Source organism: Centruroides vittatus, unplaced genomic scaffold (assembly GCF_030686945.1).
Source record: "Centruroides vittatus isolate TY-2023 unplaced genomic scaffold, ASM3068694v2 contig_824, whole genome shotgun sequence".
Lineage (NCBI taxonomy): Eukaryota > Metazoa > Arthropoda > Arachnida > Scorpiones > Buthidae > Centruroides > Centruroides vittatus.
In genome coordinates, this window is record NW_027122537.1 from 657506 (window position 1) to 679081 (window position 21576).

At 29.9% G+C, this 21576-nt stretch overlaps 1 protein-coding gene across 1 annotated transcript in view; it reads left to right on the plus strand.

Moving 5' to 3' along the window:
* Positions 1 to 21576, plus strand: part of Pex6 (peroxin 6) — a 70130-nt gene extending 48554 nt beyond the window's left edge. The window contains exons 15-21 of the mRNA XM_067278849.1: positions 2189 to 2273; positions 5419 to 5480; positions 10420 to 10528; positions 20004 to 20120; positions 20202 to 20279; positions 20348 to 20487; positions 21339 to 21576. Coding sequence (XP_067134950.1) covers positions 2189 to 2273; positions 5419 to 5480; positions 10420 to 10528; positions 20004 to 20120; positions 20202 to 20279; positions 20348 to 20487; positions 21339 to 21469 — 722 coding nt within the window. The 3' untranslated portion in view covers positions 21470 to 21576. The remainder of the gene's footprint in view (positions 1 to 2188; positions 2274 to 5418; positions 5481 to 10419; positions 10529 to 20003; positions 20121 to 20201; positions 20280 to 20347; positions 20488 to 21338) is intronic.

Consider the following 21576-nt stretch of genomic DNA (forward strand, 5'->3'; position numbering starts at 1 on the left):
TATTTATTAGTATTGACTGTGTGAAAAAATATTGATTTGGATTATGTATTTTTGTTGCACCTACATGAACAACACTTAATAAACGCTAAACCATACCATAAACTAACCTTGGTTTCAATTTTTTACAACATTTCTTTGAACTATTAAACTAGAAATTCAATCTTCATACAAGGCACGAAACGCAGGTCAGGTCATTGAACTTTCCATAAAAACATACTTCATTTTTAATATTGTGAATTTAACTAAATATGTAACTAAAATTGTTAAATCTATTTAACTATGCATTCAATTTACAAAATAAAGAATACAAAATCTATTTGTTTTTAGCCAAGTTTGTGCCTTGTTATCAAGTAACACCAATTGGCGCTAAACGCCACTTGGAAACAAAACTCAATCTAATTCATGAACATGCCAAATCAAGAAATGAACGTATGGAGGTACTTTCCATAAAAGTAAATCCAATATTTTTGTTCAAGGCACTGTCACTGACAATTAGATAACAAATCAAGAAGCTTCAATAATGCTCACTCACTTGGGAGTATTTAAATTAGAATCACAAATCACATGTAAACAAAATAAACAACTGCATGAGAAGTGTCAAATTCAAACGAGCAAGTGCACACCAGTCATTCCCTCTCACTCATTTGTGAAGCGCGTGAGTCGCAGACGAGATTGTTTGATATGAATTAGTTTATTTTAATTTTTAAATTTAATAATTGGCAATTTTGCACATTCCCCCTTTGAAAGATGCCCAGGGCACGTGCCTACTTGCCCCACCCAAGGTATGCCTCTGCCTCCAGGTATAACAGTCTTCACAGAGCACGACAAACTGTATTCTGAGAGTAATCTTGAACCTTGTCAGAGAAATGGTCACATGTCAAAAGGACATATGAACACATGATATTTGTTGAAATTAACCAGAGAATTCTTTTAACAATTGCATGAATTTTCAAAATTGAGTTCTTGAGAACAAGCAACAAATGTGATTCGTGAAAACAGTGGGAATAAGATAGCCCAATGATGCCAGTTTAACTTGAACAGAGTAGTTATTAACTAACTAGTACAAGTATTCGAGAAAAAGTTGATTAACACATTGATAATTACAGAGATTTAAGTAAATGATTAATTAGGGTATTAAAATTCTTTGAGAAGTCAGATCACAGAATAATCTGGTCTCTGTATTGTTGTAATGAAATTACAATTTCCAAAGCCACTTAGTTGAGCAGAGTGCCATTTGGGCTGGACAAAACCCAAAATAATTGAATTTTTTATTTGATAAAATGGCCAGGACTATAATTGTAAAATTAATTTACAATTAAGACTATACAAATGCGTCTTTTGGTGTTTTTTCTCGCACCTCAGGAAAATAACAGTCTTACGGCAAAGTCAACCTTTTATTAGAGGCTGCCTATCTGCCTCACTATGCAAAATGTTACAAAACTTTCTTCCGGTTACGGCATAGTGAGGCAGATAGGCAGCCTCTAATAAAAGGTTGACTTTGCCATAAGACTTATTTTCCTGAGGTGTGAGAAAGGACATTGAAAGACTCGTTTGTATAGTCTTAATTGTGTATGAATTTTTATAGTTAATTCTTTTAAGCTTATTTGAAACCCAAAGAAACTGTTAACTGTCATCAATTGTGAGGACATGTCAGATGTATACAGAGGTTGTGTGTTGAGTTTCAGCTTTCCAACAGAACTTGTTATTACTGATTGTTAACATGTTAGCATCAGACTAATAGCATGATTTTTTTAATAAACAGTAAACTAAAACATCAAATTAAATTATCTAACTTAAATTAATTTTTTATTTTATCATTTCAAAAGAGTTCATTTGGCTTCAATAAGTGAAGATTTGTTTTAACACATCAAAAAATGTACATGTAATCTTTAATAGAATACCGTTAGGATCAGGTAGAATTATGGTTACTATCATTTATCTATTTATAAATATAAAAGTTGCATTTCATTACAGACATTTTACTCTAAAATAAAGGATCAAAATGCCAAATTGTATTCTTTTGATAAGCACAATTTTTATATAGGGTATACATTTTTTTCTAAGGAATTTTTGAATTAAAATGGTTTTTCTTTATTTATTTATTTTTTTGTTTGTTTGTTTGTTTGATAAATAACATATTCTTCTTCTTAATAACATTATGAAAATATATCAATAAATTATTTTTTAGGTGTACTTTTATATGGACCTCCTGGTACAGGAAAAACACTCCTTGCTAAAGCAGTTGCTACAGAATGTTCCTTAAATTTTTTAAGGTAACAATTTATCAATTCTTGAAAATCTTGAAAATATTTTATTCAGAAATTTGAAAACTTAAAAATTTACTAAAATTTTAAATAAAGATGGTATGTAAGTTTAAATTTGTATACTTTTAACATTTAACAGGTGCTAAAGATAATTAAATTTGGAAATTTGAATGTACATGTACATTGAAATGACAAATCTAATAGCAAAGTAGATGATATATCTACTTTGATTTAATTTTTTGGATAGTAAGCAATCTTTAATATACAAATTTTTAACTTGAATAAAGAGAAATATCATTAAAAAGTCATGGAATGTATTAGTTATTCATAAAGCAATCTTGACTTAACCTGACAAATACTAATCACAATTCAAACTGGTCATATATGCAAGAAATAACACAAAAACACTATGAAATGAGTAAAAAACAAAAATATTTTATGCTATGAATGTTTTCTTTCACCTACTGTGAACATCCCCAAGTATTCTCAAATATAAACTGACTGAACATATTTTTAAAATGAATCAAACAGATCCAAAATTCAAAAAAATTAAAAATAGACTTGCACAAAATTAACAAAGTTCTACATTATTTCAACCAATCCACACCAAGCTGTAGAGAGAGAGACATTCACTTTAAAATTAATTGCTTTGCTTTTCTTAATGTTGTGTGGTCAAAGAATGAGCACACAACATCAGTTGTTTATATTGGTGCCACAGCCATGGATCTAGCCACAAGAATTAAAGTAAGCCAAAACAATATGAAAAAGAGAATGGCCAACATAAGCTGCATATGCACGGGAGGAAGATGTAAGGATCAACTTTCATGATGCTAGTATATTACATCACACAATGGACCAGGTACAATTGAGACATCTGGAGGCCTTTGAGATTTACAAGGCAATGATAAAAGACAAAGCAATTAATTTTAAAGAGAATGACTCCCTTACTACAGCTTGGTGGCATTGGTTGAACTGATGTAAAACTTTGTTGGTTTTGTGCATGTCTATTTTTAAAGTTTTTGAATTTTGGATTTGTTGAATTCATTTTAAAAATATGTTCTGTCAGTTTATATTCAAGAATACCTGACAATGTTCATTATAGATGAAATAAAACATTAATAGCATAAAATATTTTTGTTTTTTTATTGGTTTCTTAAGTTGTTTTTGTGTTATCAATCTTACAAATGAAAATGACTAATTAATAGCATTTATTTTACAATACATAGTTGGTTGACAGACACATCATGGAATACTGACTCTAATCCTGATCTTTTCCTGTATTTATTTATAAGTATATATGAAAGGAACTACTATAAATTTTTTAGAATATAAAAATTTATTAAAACAATAAAAAGTTATCTGCAACTGAATTTCAGTTAGCACTTAACAAAGCACTGTTATTGATTGTACTGTGCATCCTAAGCAAAGTCATGTCAGAAGCTGATTTTTGTAAAAAAGCAAAAAGGAAATTGAGAGGATCCACTTGCTTCTAAAAATAAGAAGCACATTCATATGAGTAAAAAATTATTAGTATTGTTTTAATCAACTATTACACTCCGTCACAATAAGTTCACATCTCAGAACTGCTTAATGGAAATCGATTTATTAAATTTTTTCAACTAAGCAATTTTGACCCTTTATTTGTTCATCTTCAAAGTTGTTTTCATTTCGAATGTTTTGAATTCTCCAAACGGCTTCCTATTGGAACTATAGTTCTATCTACAAATTTCAAATCAATGTTCCACTTGGAACACTACAATTCAAATTTAAAAATGTATTCTATGTCCTTATCACGTATTTCCATGCTGTTGGTAACAAGTCTGTGTCTTTCAAATTAAAAATGTAACAAAATTTCAGAACTAAGCAAAAAACTCAAGCTGAAGGAAATTATGCTAAATATGAAGGTTCCAACTCTATTCCATTGCTGCCCTTTTTCCCTTTTCTAAAGCCCTACAATGTCTTCTCACTTTATTCTTAACTTTTTTAAATTAAACTTTCACCTAACTCTTTTCCTGGTGTGGTGTCTATTTCTAATCGTTTTAAACTTTAAATTTGAATTGCAGTGGTCCAAGTAGAACATTGGTTTGAAATTTATAGATAGAGCTATAGTTCCAATGGGAAGCTAGCTGTTGGGAGAATTCAAAAACATTCTAGAAATATTCATGGAAGAATTTTTGAACATTTTAAATGTAAATTGGTTCTGAATATGGACAAACAGAGGATCAAAAGATCTTAGTTGAATAAATTGATCTCTGTTAAGCAATGTTGGTATATGAATTTATTAGTTTAATTATTCTAATCACTTTGCCATATACATATATAAACATCTCTAAGCCTGATAGTTATATTAAAGCCAAATGATTGTCGGATTAAATTGGGCTGTATTACCTCTATTATTAATAATTAAATACTAAGTAATTTGATTTAGAGGTAGGCATTGAACACCATCTCTAATTAAATTTACTAATTATAATTAAATTAATATTTATTAAATAATTTAGAAAACTGTATAGAATTAAATTCCTTGACAAATTAAGTAGAATTAAAAAAGATATCATGTAACTGTTTATAATGTTAAGTATATCATTTATATCTGCTAAACTATTAAAATTTTAAGAACTTGCATTATAGAGCAAACAATATTAGTAAAATATTGAAATTGTAAATTGTGAAAAAAATGTAATAGTAAGAGAATACTTTTTATTGTTATATTCTATATTGGAATTATCATTGCATCAACTTAAAGAATAGAAATTCAAACTGTTTTTCAGATAGCCAAACTTAAAATTAAAATTTATTTTACTCATTGATACCTGTAAAATTTTTGTAAGCAAAAATTTTATAATTTTTACACAGCTTATTTATTATTTTTCATTTTAATCTGAAAATTAAAATAAGAAATATATTAAAATTTTAAACTGTAACCAAAAGTATTCAGAAGCAAATATTAAAATAAAATAATGTTTCTATAATTTATATATATAAACAAACATAGAAGCATCTCTATTTATTTAATATAGCTTAATATAGATATTTTAGTATAAAGCTAAAACTAGCAATATTTGCCAGATGTAATCATTCACATTTATTTTTATAAATGATTTATTAATAAGTATTTTTCATAAATATTGTATTTTTATAATTTTCTTGGCAGTGTGAAAGGGCCAGAACTGATAAACATGTATATAGGACAAAGTGAAGAAAATGTTAGAAAAGGTGTGTAGAACTGTTACATTTTATAAATATTTTACAGTATTTCTTAATAATAATAATTAATAATGATTAAAAAACTTTTTGGATGGCATTATTTGTTTATCTTATTTGTCTCTATGTGATCTGTTCAAGTAACATATCTATTCATAAAAAATTGAAGAAAATTTATATATAACACCAGGAAATGATAATTTTATAATGAATAAAAATACTATAACATAGTTATTATTCTAGCTTCTTGTTCCTTTTCTTTTAAACAGTTTCAGTTTTAGGCATATAATATTGCTTTCTTTTACAGACTTATCATACAGGAACTTAAGAGACAATATGGCTAGAATTTAGATTTTCTTATAACTAATATCAATAAAATTCAGCCATATTATTTCCTAAGTTCCTGTATGATAAGTCTATAAAAAAGCAATATTTTATGCTTGAAACTGAAATACTATAAAATTTATTTTTATTAATTATAGATCTAATACAGAAATAAATAATAATATTATTAGAAGAGAATAGAAATAAACATACATAATAATAGAATATAACAAAGAATTCAGTCATATGTTGCATATTGTGTGCCTAAAAATTAGAAATCTGAATTAATTATACTGCATCAAGTTATTCTTAATACTAGTAATAATGCAGTTAAGAAAAAACATTCTATATAAAATGAAATATAATTTCTTTTGAAAACTATTAATATTTGTGTTGTGATAAATGCAGGGTGTGACAGTGGAGTAAAGTGAAAAAGTAACTGCTTGGTTTGAACACAGAGTTTAATCTAAGCTGTATATACTACACATACCAAAAAATGATGAGAGATAAGGTATGAAGTACAAGAATGTATTTATATAAACAAAAGTCTAGACATCATCTGGAATATCCCTAGGAGAGTGTCATGATACTCTCACCAACAATTTGAATAGCATTAAAACAAATCACTTAATTTATCTAGTGTGTTAATAGATATTTTTATATATTATATGTCCAAAAATTCTTGTTGAAGTCTAGTAATATTTGAGAAATATAAATTTGTAAATGGGAATATATCTATTAAATTGTGATAGAAATCCACTAATGATACAACCTAACTTTAGGAAAACCTTGTTTTCCATAACTATTGTATTTTTTTCATTTCTCTGATTTTGTCTATTATTTTATTATTAGGATCTGATTACTGATTTTAATACTCAGTGGATATTATAATTCTCTCTCTTTTCCTATAATTTCTAAGCTGATATGATATGATTAATTTTTTTCTTTTCTAAATAGACTCTTACCCTATCTGCTTTCATTGCCCTGTTTGTATATCCACACGAACCATAAATATTCATAATTATCTGACAACATGATTTCTTCAGTGCTGCAGCAGGGACCTCTTACAATGTTTACTATGCATTTCCAACTGTATCTATCAAAATATGAAAGAAACTGTTAGAAATTGAATATTCTGCAAGAAAGCTGTTATTTACAATTTTTTTTTTGCAAATATGATATGTTTGCAATTATTATACTAAATAATATTAATTGAAGAGGAATATAATTGTTTTAGTAATATATTAATTACATCAACATTTTACTTTGTACAGTAAGGTAAAATTAGGCACTCACTATTTGATAGTTTTTGTAAATTTAAAATGAAAATTGTTTTACAGTATATACAGGGTGTTCTGCAAGAAAGCAGAAATATTTTTACAGTATGTCCTAGAGGCTTAGGAGATCCAAAAATGTCTATAAACATAGCCCTTTGAATGCATGTTTCAGCACTAGAAGAGTTTAAAGTTCAGACTAGCTACCCTTTAAGATGCTGCTGTGCAGTCTACTGCTAAGTGCTATAGAATAGCTTCAACTCTAGTGGTTGAAGCTATAGCAACCTAAGGGTAGTGAGATTGTTTCAGTACTAGAAGGAGTAGTCTCAATGCATTTGAAGGTCTATGTTTATAGGACATAAAATTTCCACCTTAATAACACAAAAAACAAAAAAATTACAGCAAAGCAAACACTTGAAAAGCAAATGTTTTTATCCATTTTTAAAAAGACTTTATCAGGCAGAAGTTTTAGTATGGAATTGCATGATTTTCAAATGGTTCATAACTTCTACATTGCCTCCTCCAATCAGCAGTGACAACATAGAAATTATAAATTGTTTGAAAACCATGCAATTTTATATTAGAACTTCAACCTGATGATGTTCTTTTAAAAATGGATGTTTTATCAATCCAAAAACAAAAGAACAAACCAATGAACTGTTGTCTTTTATGAGACATTTTTGACTTGTATACTCTGTATCTAGCATTACTTCTCTTATGTTTGATTTTTTTGAATTTTTCCCTTTCCTTCAATGATTAAAAAATTGTTAACCTGTCCCACCGTTGTTCCTGAATATTTTCGTGTTGACCTCATTTGACCTGCATGGACATTCCTAAATATATTTGTTTCTGCATTGGAATGTTTTTTAAACATCAGATGTCACTACTTGTATGGAGTTCCGAAATTAGTGACTCATATCAAAAGAACCATTATGTTATGTAGTTTTTGCACGGCAAGATATTACAATTCTAGGAATAGTTGTTTACAAGAAATCACAAAGGAAAGTAGATCGTTAGTTTGTTGCTGTTTTGACATGGCAACGACTGGTAGAAATAGCACTCTAAATAAGTCAGAATTGATTGAATATATATCTAATTTAGGTTCTGATGAATCAGAATTTTCAGACAGCAATGACAAGTATATCCAAAATGAAAATGTAAGTGATGATAGTGGTGATATTGATCATGAAATACCATCTACAAGTGGTTACAGAGGTCGATCACACAGTAGTACTTAAGGAAATAATACTGCAAAACGTCCGCGATTTAGTAGTGACAATGGTTGGCTTCATACAAACTTCAGAAGCCCTGTTGATCTACCAGTAATCTGATCCTTTTGTAGGAAAGTAAACAGTTTCACAGGACTAGCAGGAATCCAATGCAATTTATAGTGATGCTACACCATTCAACTGTTTTAGTATATTTTTCGACAATGAACTTGTGGACAAGGTCGTTGAAGAAACGAACAGTTATGGTGATAGCTTGATGAACTGTGACAATTTATGGAAAAATGGTCGTGTAAAAAACTGGAAACCGACAACAAATCCAGAAATCAGAGAATTTATAGGACTTATAATGGTCACAAGTATCATTAGAAAACCATGCCTAAGCATGTACTGTACTTTACAATTAAAGATGTTTTTTGTACACCATTTTTTTCAAGTGCAATGTCAAGCAATCGCTTTCTGCTTTTATTGTCATGCTTGCATTTTATAGACAATACTGTTTGTTTTGCCAAAGCTGCCACCAATATAATGATTTCTACGAGGAAGAAAAAGAAAGAAAGAAAAAAAAACTACGAAAAATTTACAAGGGCAACCCTCTCAATTTAGTTTAAGACTTGACACAGTCTCTAATTATCGATTCGGTAGCATTTTATAGACAATAATCAAGCCTCAGGTGGTGATGATAAACTGCTTAAATTACTCAGTGTTATCGATCATTTACTCCACAGGTTCAAATATGCCTACATCCCAGATGAAAATGTATGTGTAGACGAAAGTTTTATGTTATGAAAAGGCAGACTGGGATTTAGACAATATATACCGAGCAAGCGTGCTTGTTTTGGTGTAAAAAGCTTTGAAATTTGCAAGTCACAAACAGGATATGTTTGGGACTTTATAGTTTACACAGGAATGCTGACAGAATATGGAAATTTTGAAGGTGGGCAAGGTGAGAAAGTTGTGCTTACCTTATCAGAACTGTTGCTCAGTAAGAATCACGAGGTGTTTTTAGACAGGTTTTTCACCTCCCTGATCTTAGTAAAAACGCTTCTGGAGAAACAAACATATGTATGTCAACCATGAACAAAAATCGGATTGGAATGGCATGCAATTTTCCTGACCGTAAATTGAAGGAAGGGGAATTTATAACCTGTCAGAAAGATGAATTGTCTGTGTTTTGTTGGAAAGATAAAAGGGATGTGACAATTCTAAGTATGATGAGTAACAACGAGTTTTCTGATTCTGGTAAATGTAACAGATCAGGAGATGTAATAATGAAGCCAAATTGCATTTTAGATTATAATCATAATATAGGTGGAATCGATCTGGGTGATAGAGTGATACACAATTATCCGTGCATGAGAAAAATGGTGAAATGGTATAAAAAAAGTGTTTTTTTCATATGCTGGATATTTCACTATATAATGCTTGTGTTTCATATCGCCAACATATGAAAAAACAGATATCATTTCTTGATTTTCGAATGTCTGTTATTAGAGAAGTGATCAAAAAGTTTCACACAAGCAGACATGTAGCCAGCCACAGTTGACTGTCGCATGAAAATCTGTTACGTTTATCTGGATGGCATTTTTTCAGTTTTATACCACCAACAGAAAAAAAGAAACATGTAACAAGAGTATGTAAAGTCTGTTTGGCAAACAAAAAGCAAGTAGAATCACTTTATCAGTGTGTACAATGTTTCGTTCCACTATGCATTGTTCCTTGCTTGAGATTTATCACACTAAAACTAACTTCTGAAATAAAATTTTTTGTTTTTACATTTCTTAATATGTCTATTTTGTGTGTGTAAAATATAAAGTAATTTGGAAAGATACAATAGCCACAATTATCATTTTTCTAAAACGTGTGATCACGTTAGGCTTAACATTGAAAAAAATTCAATGTGGAGTGACACATGACGGAGAAAATATTCAACATCGGATAGATTAAACATCCAAATAGTAGATCAAGATGACTGATGTTGAATTTGGTTCTATCTGTAATTTATGCACACCCATTTGTGAATTTTTATTTCTATAAACAAAACAATTAACTAAAAATTTTTTTGACATATTACATGTATACTAATTAATTATTTTAATATAATATGTATATATATTTTATTTTTAGTTTTTAATCAAGCCCGAGCTGCTACTCCCTGTGTAATTTTTTTTGACGAATTAGATTCTTTAGCACCAAACAGAGGTCAAAGTGGTGATTCTGGAGGTGTTATGGATAGGTAAATGTAATAATAATAATTAAAACTATCTTTGTTTCAAAATAAATAGGAATAAACTATAAAGAAAAATAATAGTTAAAGGTATTATCAATTTTCATTACTTTGTTGATTTTATGTATAGATACAAAACATCACTATATAATAAAAGCTAAAGCTAGTTATACAGGAAATCCTCGTTAGTTTGAAATTCAAGGAACAAAATAATTGTGATTTGAATTATCCAAGATTTATATATTTATGTACAATATGCCAAATGCCATGTAACTGATGTAATTTATTAAGCAAATGGAATACAGCAACTTATACAGAATGCTATTTTCATTAATTAATGGTAATAATAATATAAATAAACTGTGGGTAAACAGTACATGTCTGATGAGAACTTCATGGGTTGCCGGATAGGTTTATAAAAAGTTAAGCAGAATTCCTTGAAATTTAGATCAAATTACACTAGTCTACATGATTTTCGGAATAGATATGTCGGTGAATTTTTTATAATGTATTTTTCATGCTGAAACGGAAAGTGTGATCAGAAATGCTCTATCACATCACATTATTTAGTTATTTGACTTTAAGGGCAGTCACACAGCCCCAGCTTCTTGGCAGGAGATTTCTGATTCTGAAGAGGATTGTTCTGATGTGGCAGCACAAGGTTCAAGAGATGAAGATTTTATACCAGAAAAATCAAATAGTGAACCACATCTCATTTCACAAGTGGAACTAAATGATTTGGTTTGCAACGTGCATTTATGAAAACAGCAAGCAGAAGTGTTAGGTTCACACTTAAATCAGTGGAATTTATTGCATAAGGATACCAAAGTTTCATTTTTCAGACACAAAAGTAAGGATTTAATGAAATATTTCTCTATGGCAGATCAGTTATGTTCCTCTTGTGATATAAATGGTTTGATGTCTGAGTTGAATATTCCTTATAAAGCTGATGAATGGTGGTTATTTATAGACTCATCAAAAACGAGCTTAAAAGCAGTGCTACTGTATAATTCAAACAAGAATCCTTCAATGCATGCTAGTTGGTTTGAAAGAAACATATGAAAATATGTCATTAATTTTAAAAGCAGTCAAATAGTGCTCACTTATGGCATATCTGTGGCGACCTAAAAGTTATTGGTCTTCTTCTCAGACCTCAAGGTGGCTTTACAAAATACTGCTGCTTTTTATGTCTGTGGGACAGTTGTGCAACAAGTGAACATTATGTGGTTAAAGATTGGCCAAAAAGAGAGATTTTCACTCCTGGGCAAAACAATATTAAGTATGTTCCATTAGTCAACCCTCAGCAAGTAATTTTGCCCCTTATCTCATCTACTAGTACTTTATCAATTAACAGGACTTATTATACTGGATTTATGGATGCAGCAATTAGTCTTACAGATCAGAAATAATAATGTTTATTTAAATCACCTGTTGTTTTAAATAAACAATATTATTTCTGATCTGAAAGACTAATTGCTGCATTCTAAATCCAGTATAATAAGTCCTGTTAATTGATAAAGTACTGGTAGACGAGAAAAGTTTAAATTAAGTTAAGGACACAAAGGCATATTAATTAATTTTGCCCCCTTTACATATAAAATTGGGGTTGATAAAAAATTTTGTTAAAGCACTGAATAAAGAAGGACCAGAATTTAAACATGTAAGCCAAGTGTTTCCTAGGTTAAGTGAAGCTAAATTAAAGGAAGGAATATTCGTTGGGCCTCAGATTAGAAAATTACTTAATGATGAAAATTTCTAATCTATAATCATATATCCAAAATTTAGCTTGATCGTTTACAGCATGTTGGTGTATTTGCCTATGATATCAGGTTTTGTTTGATGTGTATATTTGATGAAAATTTTGACATGAAGTTGAATAACATAGAGCTAAAGGCATGGAAATCATTTAAGGATGTAGTCCATTGTTTTCTTGGAAATAACAAAGCACAAAATAGTGATATTTTAGTAAAAACTCTCCTGCTGAACTATAAAAATTTAGGCTGCCAGATGTCCTTAAAAATTCATTTCTTGCTTTCTCATCTGGACTTTTTCCCACCAAATTTGGTTGCAGTGAGTGATGAGCAGGGTGAACAGTTTCACCAGGACATATTGCAAATTGAGCAGTGTTACCAAGGGAGGTGGGACGAATCAATGATGAGTGACTACTGCTGGTTTCTGCAAAGAGAAGATCCTACCCCACACTGAAGGAAGAAGTGATTACGACTCCAGTTATAAAAATTTTCAGGTACTTTTTATGCCTGTTTTCAGTTATGTTATACAACAGTTTTTTTATGTAATCAGCAAAATAAAATATGAGTATTAGAAATTTATTTAGCATTGCATGAAATTTAATATACCAATAAACTTGGTCACTGTGGGAAATTCACATTTTTCATCAATTTTTTTAATGGTATATAATAAAAATGTGGTGGGTGATGGAGAAAAACTGGCTTCATTTTCAGATTCAGCTAACAAAAAAGAATAAAATTCACTTATTGCTGTTTGTTCCAAAAAATTTTTTCAATTTGTATACTAGTGTTATTTTTAAAGTGGCCAAAAATGTAGTAACTTGTCCAAATGTAGTAGTCTAGAGCCCTACAAATATCTCAATCTGCTACTCATAGCCCAATTTTGAAATCCAGTATATTTTTAGAGGTAAGAGGAAAAAAGTGTACTCCATGAGTAAGGTGACACCCAAAAATGTGTTACTGTAAAGGCAAAACCATATTGACCAGATTAGAGTTGTTCTTGGTCTATTGTTTTCTTATAGTGTAGAGGCACTTTGATCTAAATGGATGAGTTAACATGTGCATATCAGAGTTTGGACAAAATTTTCACTTCAAATTTCAAAGTAGCCATATTTCAAACTAACTGAATTCCTTAACATGTAAATCTTTATATCTCCATCTAGGATAAAAGTACAGTTACAAACTAACAAGATTTTGAACTATCCAAATTTGAATTAATGAGAATTTCCTGTATATATAACATTTATGTTAAATAAGATTAAAAATACTAAAAATTTAATAACATTAATTAAGCAGTATGCTGGAAATACAAGCACTCTGTGATTAACAAATCATACTTTTTAATCCATTTAAGTTTTAATAGAAACAAACATTTTGGTTATTTATATAGTAATCATCAGGTTTAGAACTATAAAATTTAAATAAGCAAATACTATGATCTTTTGTGGATAAGCTTGTAGTGCCACGAAACTAGGTCATGAAATATTACGTATATACAATAAGCGTCAAAATCCTCCCAAAGAATGCAGGAGACTATTTTAAAGAACTGGAAAATGTTGCAAAGCACATTTAGTACAATAACCTTTATATTTATTTGCATACTTATATGTTTACTTATATAATTATAATTATTTGAACAACGTAATTATTTTATTAATAATAGTAACATACAAAGAACATATACGTTCGGAAGATTTTGATGTAGACAAAAATTTATATCATATTTGTGGAAAAAGTACATTTTCAATGATCAGTGTAGCCTTTAAAACCTTCCTAATGTGATCAGGCATAGGATTAATAATAAACCTGCAATAGTGCAATGTAATTTTGTTTCACTCATCCTACACATTCATAATTGGTGGATACTTTGGGATGGAGCTGCATAGTCAGACAAGCGACATTTAAGAAGGGATTTGATGTGTTCAATCAGGTTGAGATCGGCTTGAAGCAGCCACCCGAGCAAGCTAATATTTTGATCCTGAAGCCATAATATTGCTCTCCTGGATATGTTTTGGATCATTTCTTGCTGATAAATGAAAGAGTTCTTATCAATGTGGTAAAAATTAACAGATTGTAACAAATAATTGTCAAGTGTAAATAACGCTATCCATTCTATTAGATATAGAACATAGCATTTCAGGCCCAAAATGGGTAATTCAGCTCCAGACCATAAGACTACTACCACCAAATTTCAGTGTTGTTTGTACTTCTCGCACAATTATAAACTTCATCAATGTAGTTCATACCCATTTTCGCCTATCTGAACCAACTCTTAATTTTGGATGCATCTGACCATACAATCCTCTTGAAATCTTCTAAGGTCTAGCCTTTATAGCATTTGGCAAAATTAAGACGTTTCTGTTATGTAATTCGATAGGTTTAGGCTTCTTGGACTAATAAATTGTTACGTTTTGGGCATTGCGGATAATTAAAGTACTCACTTCTATACCTAAGCCATGTTTCAATTCCCTTTTTACTTGTGATGATGTATCCCAACGTCCACTCATTATCAAACGTATGCAGTGCCTTTCTGTTTTGGCTCTCAACATTTTCTTCCAGCCAGCTCGTAAATTTTTGTGATATGGTAGCTCATTATTTTTATTCTGAATACATTCCAACGCCCAGCACCAACTTCTAATGCTGTTTTCTCAACAGAAGAACTTTTTTTAGCATGTCCAGAATACCGAGTTGCTTCTCACTGGAAAGCTTCGTGATAACGCATATCAAGCAGTAACTCAATTGCGCATTTATACGCTAATATCTCGTTAATATGCACGAAATTACATTGTTCAACGTTGATGTTATAACGAATTAATTTATGCAACATCCTCCCAATGCAACAAGCAGAATTTATAGACCTACATCATAGATATTTTAAAAATATGAAAGTTATTTTAATTTTTTTGCTATTATATGAATATTGTAATAATCTTACAGCTGATTTATTTCCTTTTACTTTTGCACATCGAATAGTTTTTGTTATTTTTCTATAGTATGTACGAACTTTGGGAGGATTTTGACGCTTACTGTGTAAGATTTTGAGTAAATTAATTTATCTTCAAATACAGTAATTGCATTACAGTATTTATAGTTGGTAAAACTTTAAATGCTTAGTGTTTTATGTACCCAAAACACAGAAATATGTTTTTGGATTATCTGAAATTTTATATTATCCAAAAGACACCTGGTCCTATCAGGTTTGTATAATCTAGTTTACACTGTATAAACTTGAGCGGAAAAAACGACCAGAACTCGTTATGGCTTTACAGAAACAGCCACAAGAAGAAATTTTGCGTTCTTTCTGCTTAAAAAAATACCATGATGAGAACTTTATGTCGGGACTGTTAAAAAAAATGACCACAACACACTGTTGCGGAAACCACATGAAACATTTTTATAACATGCATTCGACAATCTATAATCTTAATTTCATTGAGGTGGAAGAGCAGAACTAATTCAAAGTGGATTCAAATCATTTGTCAGTTATAGAGTGGATCGGGGATAAGATGGTAATCGGGAGAAGATGCCTAATTTTTGTTATTTTCAAACGATGACGTCAGATATTGTCATGTGTTTGTATGATGGATCGCTGGGCCAATATTGAGTGCGGAAAGCTGTAGTTGGCTACCGTTACCACATTTTCTACATCTGAGAAGAATAAAAGCAAGATAGAACGAAGTTTCCTGTTGTGAAATGTTTCTAGAGTAATTTTAAAACTAAAAGTTAAAATAGAATTTATTAAAAACAATTAATGTGTGATGTAGTTAGGGTTCTAAAGTTTCCATTGTCAGCTACCGCCGATCCCGATCGGACATGCTAGAACACGTGACTCCACTAGGCATCTTACCCCGACAAATGGGAAAGATGCCACATTTTTCTTGGGATAACATGCCTATTTTTAATAAATTTTTGTTTTCTCGTTTTATTGCAGGATATGCATAGAAATTATATAAGGACTTTTCGAAAAGGTTCCTGGACTGAAGAAAGCTTTCAGCTAGCTATAGAGCTAGTTAGAACGGGCGGGGTGAACTTAACAATACTTAGACTGTGTTGTTACACTTACTATAAAGTACTTTGTACTACATATGCAATAAATTAAATTTGGATAAGATATAATTGCATAAAATTAATTTTCGAATATTTGTTACCTTACCCTAATCCTTTATGCATCTCACCCGTATACTCATGGTAAGATGCCTAAAATGCCAGAGTAGAAAAGTCGTCATTGCAAACAGAATACATAATTATTTTTGATATACTCCAAAGTTTTATTTGAAAACATACTCAAGAATATGATATTTTCGTTAGAGACCCTCAAAACCCAAATTATCGCTATAATTTCCTTCATAAGCAAAATGTTAGGCATCTTTCCCCGATGTTGCCACATCATCCAACAGATCTGGGCTTTATCAGTTGCGCACCAAAGAAGGCTTAATTGAGTAGTTTTATGCTCCCAGTTAATTTACAACTTCATCGACGTACAGTACATGATTAAGTTCATTATCCCTTCGGTTAGCTTCAAAGATAACGTCTGGAAATAAGTAGGGCTTTGTAAGCTGCAATTGTGAGAGATATTGCCAGAAACGTTTTAAGTGTCTCAGGCCCTAGGAACAAATGTAGATTTGGGCTCATCCTCCCGTATTCCCAATAACTATTCACATCTAAATTTTAAGTGAAACAGTCGCGCTTACTATTAGTTTTAGTTTATTAATTTTTATGATACTTTTTATTCACTAAATCATTTAGTAATAAGTGGACTAAATTACTGGGCATGTCTGAACCAGCTTATACTCGCTCCAGCAGCTAGAGTAGTAGAGGAAAGTAGAGTAGGCTTTGCCTGCTCTTATTTTCAATTGTTTGTAATTGCTAACTTCAGCGAGCCTTGATTTCTTTTTTGTACAAGTGAAATGCGTAGAATGCTTTCTGTTAATAAAAAGCAGTCTTAAAGATTTTATTTTATTTCTGTTAGTAAAACTATCATTAATTTATAGGGATAAGAATATTCCAAGACCTCTAGATAAAAGGTACACTGAAAATTCTGAATACAGTGAGCCTCTGCGAGCCTTTTTAAAGGATATTGGGTTAACTATTTTGAGGTACTATAATAGCATTACTTGGCGTTTAATTCGACCAGAACTGTAATGATTTACGTGCTGTCTGAGACATAACTATATGCGAAGTTTTGCTAGTAATCGGACAACTTTATTTGGGTGCGTAACTTTTTTCAATGAGTGTATTTAGAAATTCCATTTAAGTTTGAATACACTGGAAAATTTGATCAACACATTACCTATGGAAGCATCAAGCTTTATACCAATCCAATAAACTCACAAAATGTAATATGAATTTATATAGAAGAGTAATTTATAAGGCCTTTCCTAGACCAATTCGTTACTCTCTCATATTTGATTAATTCCCATAACTCTTCGTGGTCGAGTTGTAATAAAATTAAAAATAACTAAATTAAATGATGCCCAAATGCCATAGTATAAAAAGCAAAAAGGTCATAAATCATTTTTTTATAAAGATGATTGGCACAAATTGATTTTTACTGGCTAGAATATGTAATTTGGAAATTAATCATTAATAGTAGATCTTAGAAAAATTTTAATACAATTAAGAAAGGAAGCTACAAAGGAACATGATAAAAAATGTGCAAGAATTGGAATCTCTCTCAATATTCAAATGATTTGATTCTATTTAAAAAAAATGACGGCAGTATGTTCTTTCTATAAAAATATATTGTTTCAGAACACGTCATATTAAAGGATACCAATAAAAATCAAAGGTACCATTTTGTAAAATAATCTAAATATTTGTTGTTGTGGATGTTTTACTTAAACGTAAGAATTTATTATAATTTTTTAATATATGCTTAATTTTTATGTTCATTCATACTTAACAAAAACAATAATTAATTATTAATATAACGATGGTCTTGTTTCACAATACAAAGTTTATCAAAGCATGTTGTTAGCGATCATGCCGTCACTCGTAATTCTTTTCTGTTATTTAGTCGAAATCAATACTTCCGTCTTTATAACTAGAGCTGAATCGCTTGTTTTTGGCTTCAGCTGCTCAAAATTGGTAATTATTGAATTAAATATGTAAACCGAATACGCTACTATGAGTTTTCTTCTGTTTGAAGTAAAATATTTCCTACTGTGGATCTTTCTAATGTGAATTTTCATCAATGCAACTCTTGTAATTAGCAAAACTAATACCTATACATAGTATAAAGTTTGTTTTTAAAAAGAACTGGAATCATTACTTGCTTAGGTATGGTTTTTACCAGTACTTATGTGCTTTAAAACCGCAATAATTTATGTTACATACGAGATAAATATAAACTTTAAAATGCGTTGGAAAGCTTGTTTATTCTAGTTTTCATGGACAGATTACGAATATTTAATTATACTAATTTTATTTTCAGTTTTCAACGGTCCAGTAGATTCTAATCATGCATTTTGTCCCCATTAGACTATTTCTACAGAGCACGTTAAAAATCACTAAAAACGTCGCTCTTTAAATAATCTTCGTTTGACGAACACAATTGATTCCATAATTGAAGCATTTGGAAAATGTTTTGTGGAATTACAAAATCGTTTTATCAGTAACTATGAATTCAATGCTGGATTTAAACAATGTTATGACTTCACACTGTATATCAAAATAAAGTAGTTTTCCATATAATTTACAGATACAGTAGTTTTTATTTCGAATATAATCTAAATTATTGCAGTTTCGAAATGCACAAAGACTTTATAAACACGTTTTCTTTAAATGGAAATAATTATTTTGTCAGATTTACGCTAGTTTTTATGAAAATGACCATTATATAATTAAAAGTTCTAATACTGTAAATTGTTTTCACAAGATAGTGTTACAAATTTTAAAAAAGTACAAAATATTTGACACAAATTTATGTATTATTAATTCGTCATAAAAGCAACAATATACATTTTCTATCTTTTTTTAAATAACAGAAAAAAAGTTTCTTTATCCCTCAAGCATATTGATTAAGCCCATTGCCTGTCAGGCCCTTCCATATTGAGCGTAACTTGCCTAAGTTACGCTCAATACTAAGTTTTCTTTATATCATTTAAATAAATAAATAAATATATATATATATATATATATATATACCGAAATTGGTTGACGTTTAATACTTTTTAAAATGAGTGGTATTTTTTCAAATTATTACGTAATTGTGTACTGTATAATTTCTACACTACTTTATGGAAATTCATTATGAGAACAATTTTGATTGTTTTATGTATGGAAACGTTTTTTCGCTTTTAAATATTCTAATAAAAAAAATTTAATATATTAGATAAAATCTTAACACACAAAACTAGTCATTCTCTCGCTTCTATTATCTAATCGAATTTTTACTTATAAAAATGTTTTAAAATGTTAAAGTTGCCCGAGTATATTTTTCATAATGTTATGATATGAATATATATAATTTGTATATCCTTCGGAATTAGCACAAAGTTGCTGTTAAGAATAAATGGATGTTTTTGATGGAAAAAGTAGGTTTATTTTCTATAATTTAGAAAGGACAAGCATTTCGGGCTTCATGCCCCTCTTCAGTCCTTATTTTATTAAATATATCGGCAAAAAACTACGTAAGAAATTACAGAATGTATTAAATTATATTTAACATACGCGTATTTTTAATACTCTATCTGTGAAATTTGAAATATTTGATAAAATTATTTATTTATTTTTAGAGTTGTCTCGCAATTGTTGGCTGAGCTCGATGGTTTAAATAAATCTACAGATGTATTTGTTATCGGTGCTACGAACAGACCAGATTTATTAGATTCAGCCCTTTTAAGACCCGGAAGGTTAGCGGATTTTATTTTTTATTAGTCGAAAGATAAAATTTAATGTGTATTAATGTTGTAAATAATCTTTAAATGTAATAGATTCGATCGCCTGGTTTATGTGGGTATTCCTAACGATCACGATTCCAGAGTTAATATATTGAAGGCCCTAACTCGAAAGTAAGTACATTTTTTTTTATTTGAAACAAATGAGTTATATATCATGCTGAAGAGAGATTGTTTTTCAGGATGTCATTGGGGAAAGAGATTAACTTGGAGCAGATTGCTTTGGATAGTCCACTGAATATGACAGGTGCCGATTTTTATGCTTTGTGTTCAAACGCCATGATGAATTCTATTAGGAGAAGTATACAAAATGTGGAAACCGGTCAGTAAAAAATCTATTGTTTGTACACAGTATGAATTAAAATTGCTGTTTTTATGGTCGGAGTATTAATTGAATTTAGGGTAATTTTTTTAGACCGCTTTCTTGTTTTCATAAAAAAAATAATTTTTTATTAAATAACTTATGTAACTTTAATACTGTATAACAAATAAAACTCTGTCTTTTTGGTATGTAGACATTATTAACTTTCGAACATCGAGAATGATTGTCCAATTGTGTATAAAATCTCATTCAAATTTAAGTTACTTCAGGATATTTGTGACATTTAGTCGCTGTTAATAGGATCTTTTTATCGCCTACGCATTATATTGTGCCTGCGTATTTTTTAGTTCAGATTTGAGTTAATTATGAATATCTGATTTCCTGTGATTTGTACCGATACCTGTTCAATTAAATAATTAATGAAGAAATTTATTATTATATGAAATTATATCTAAAAGTTAATTGAAAAGGTATCAAATTGCAAACTACAAATGCTGTTTTTTGTTTGTTTCTCATTTGTGTTTATTAATGTTTTAAGAGAATGGCGAGGTTGAGGCCGAAGTTTTAAACGAGAAAACGTGTACGTCGGACGTTCAGCGTCGCTTTCCTATAAGCCTAGAAGTTTGACAATTGCGTTTGGAATGTCAAGCATGATTTCACTGACATTCCAAACGCCATTGTCAAACTTCTAGGTTTACAGGAAAGCGGCGCTGAACGTCCGACGTACACGTTTTCTCGTTTAAAACTTCGGCCTCAACCTCGCTAACGACTAGTACCCCATTGATAACTTTATAAACTAATAACCTGCCGTTTTATTATTATTATTTTAACCAGAACTTATTATCTTGCAGGTGAATCGGAAAATAACGTTTCTTTTGCTGTAGAGATAGAGGATTTCCGTTCTGCGTTAAAAATTTCTGTTCCATCCGTCTCCGTGGATGAACTGCAACGATTTGAAAACATCAAACAGAACTTCAATTAATAAATTTTTAACAATTAATATAGAAAATCGTATATTTGAAAATTTACATCAGTATTTTGTAATTATCAACTTATAAAATAAATAAATAAATATATTACTAATGATAA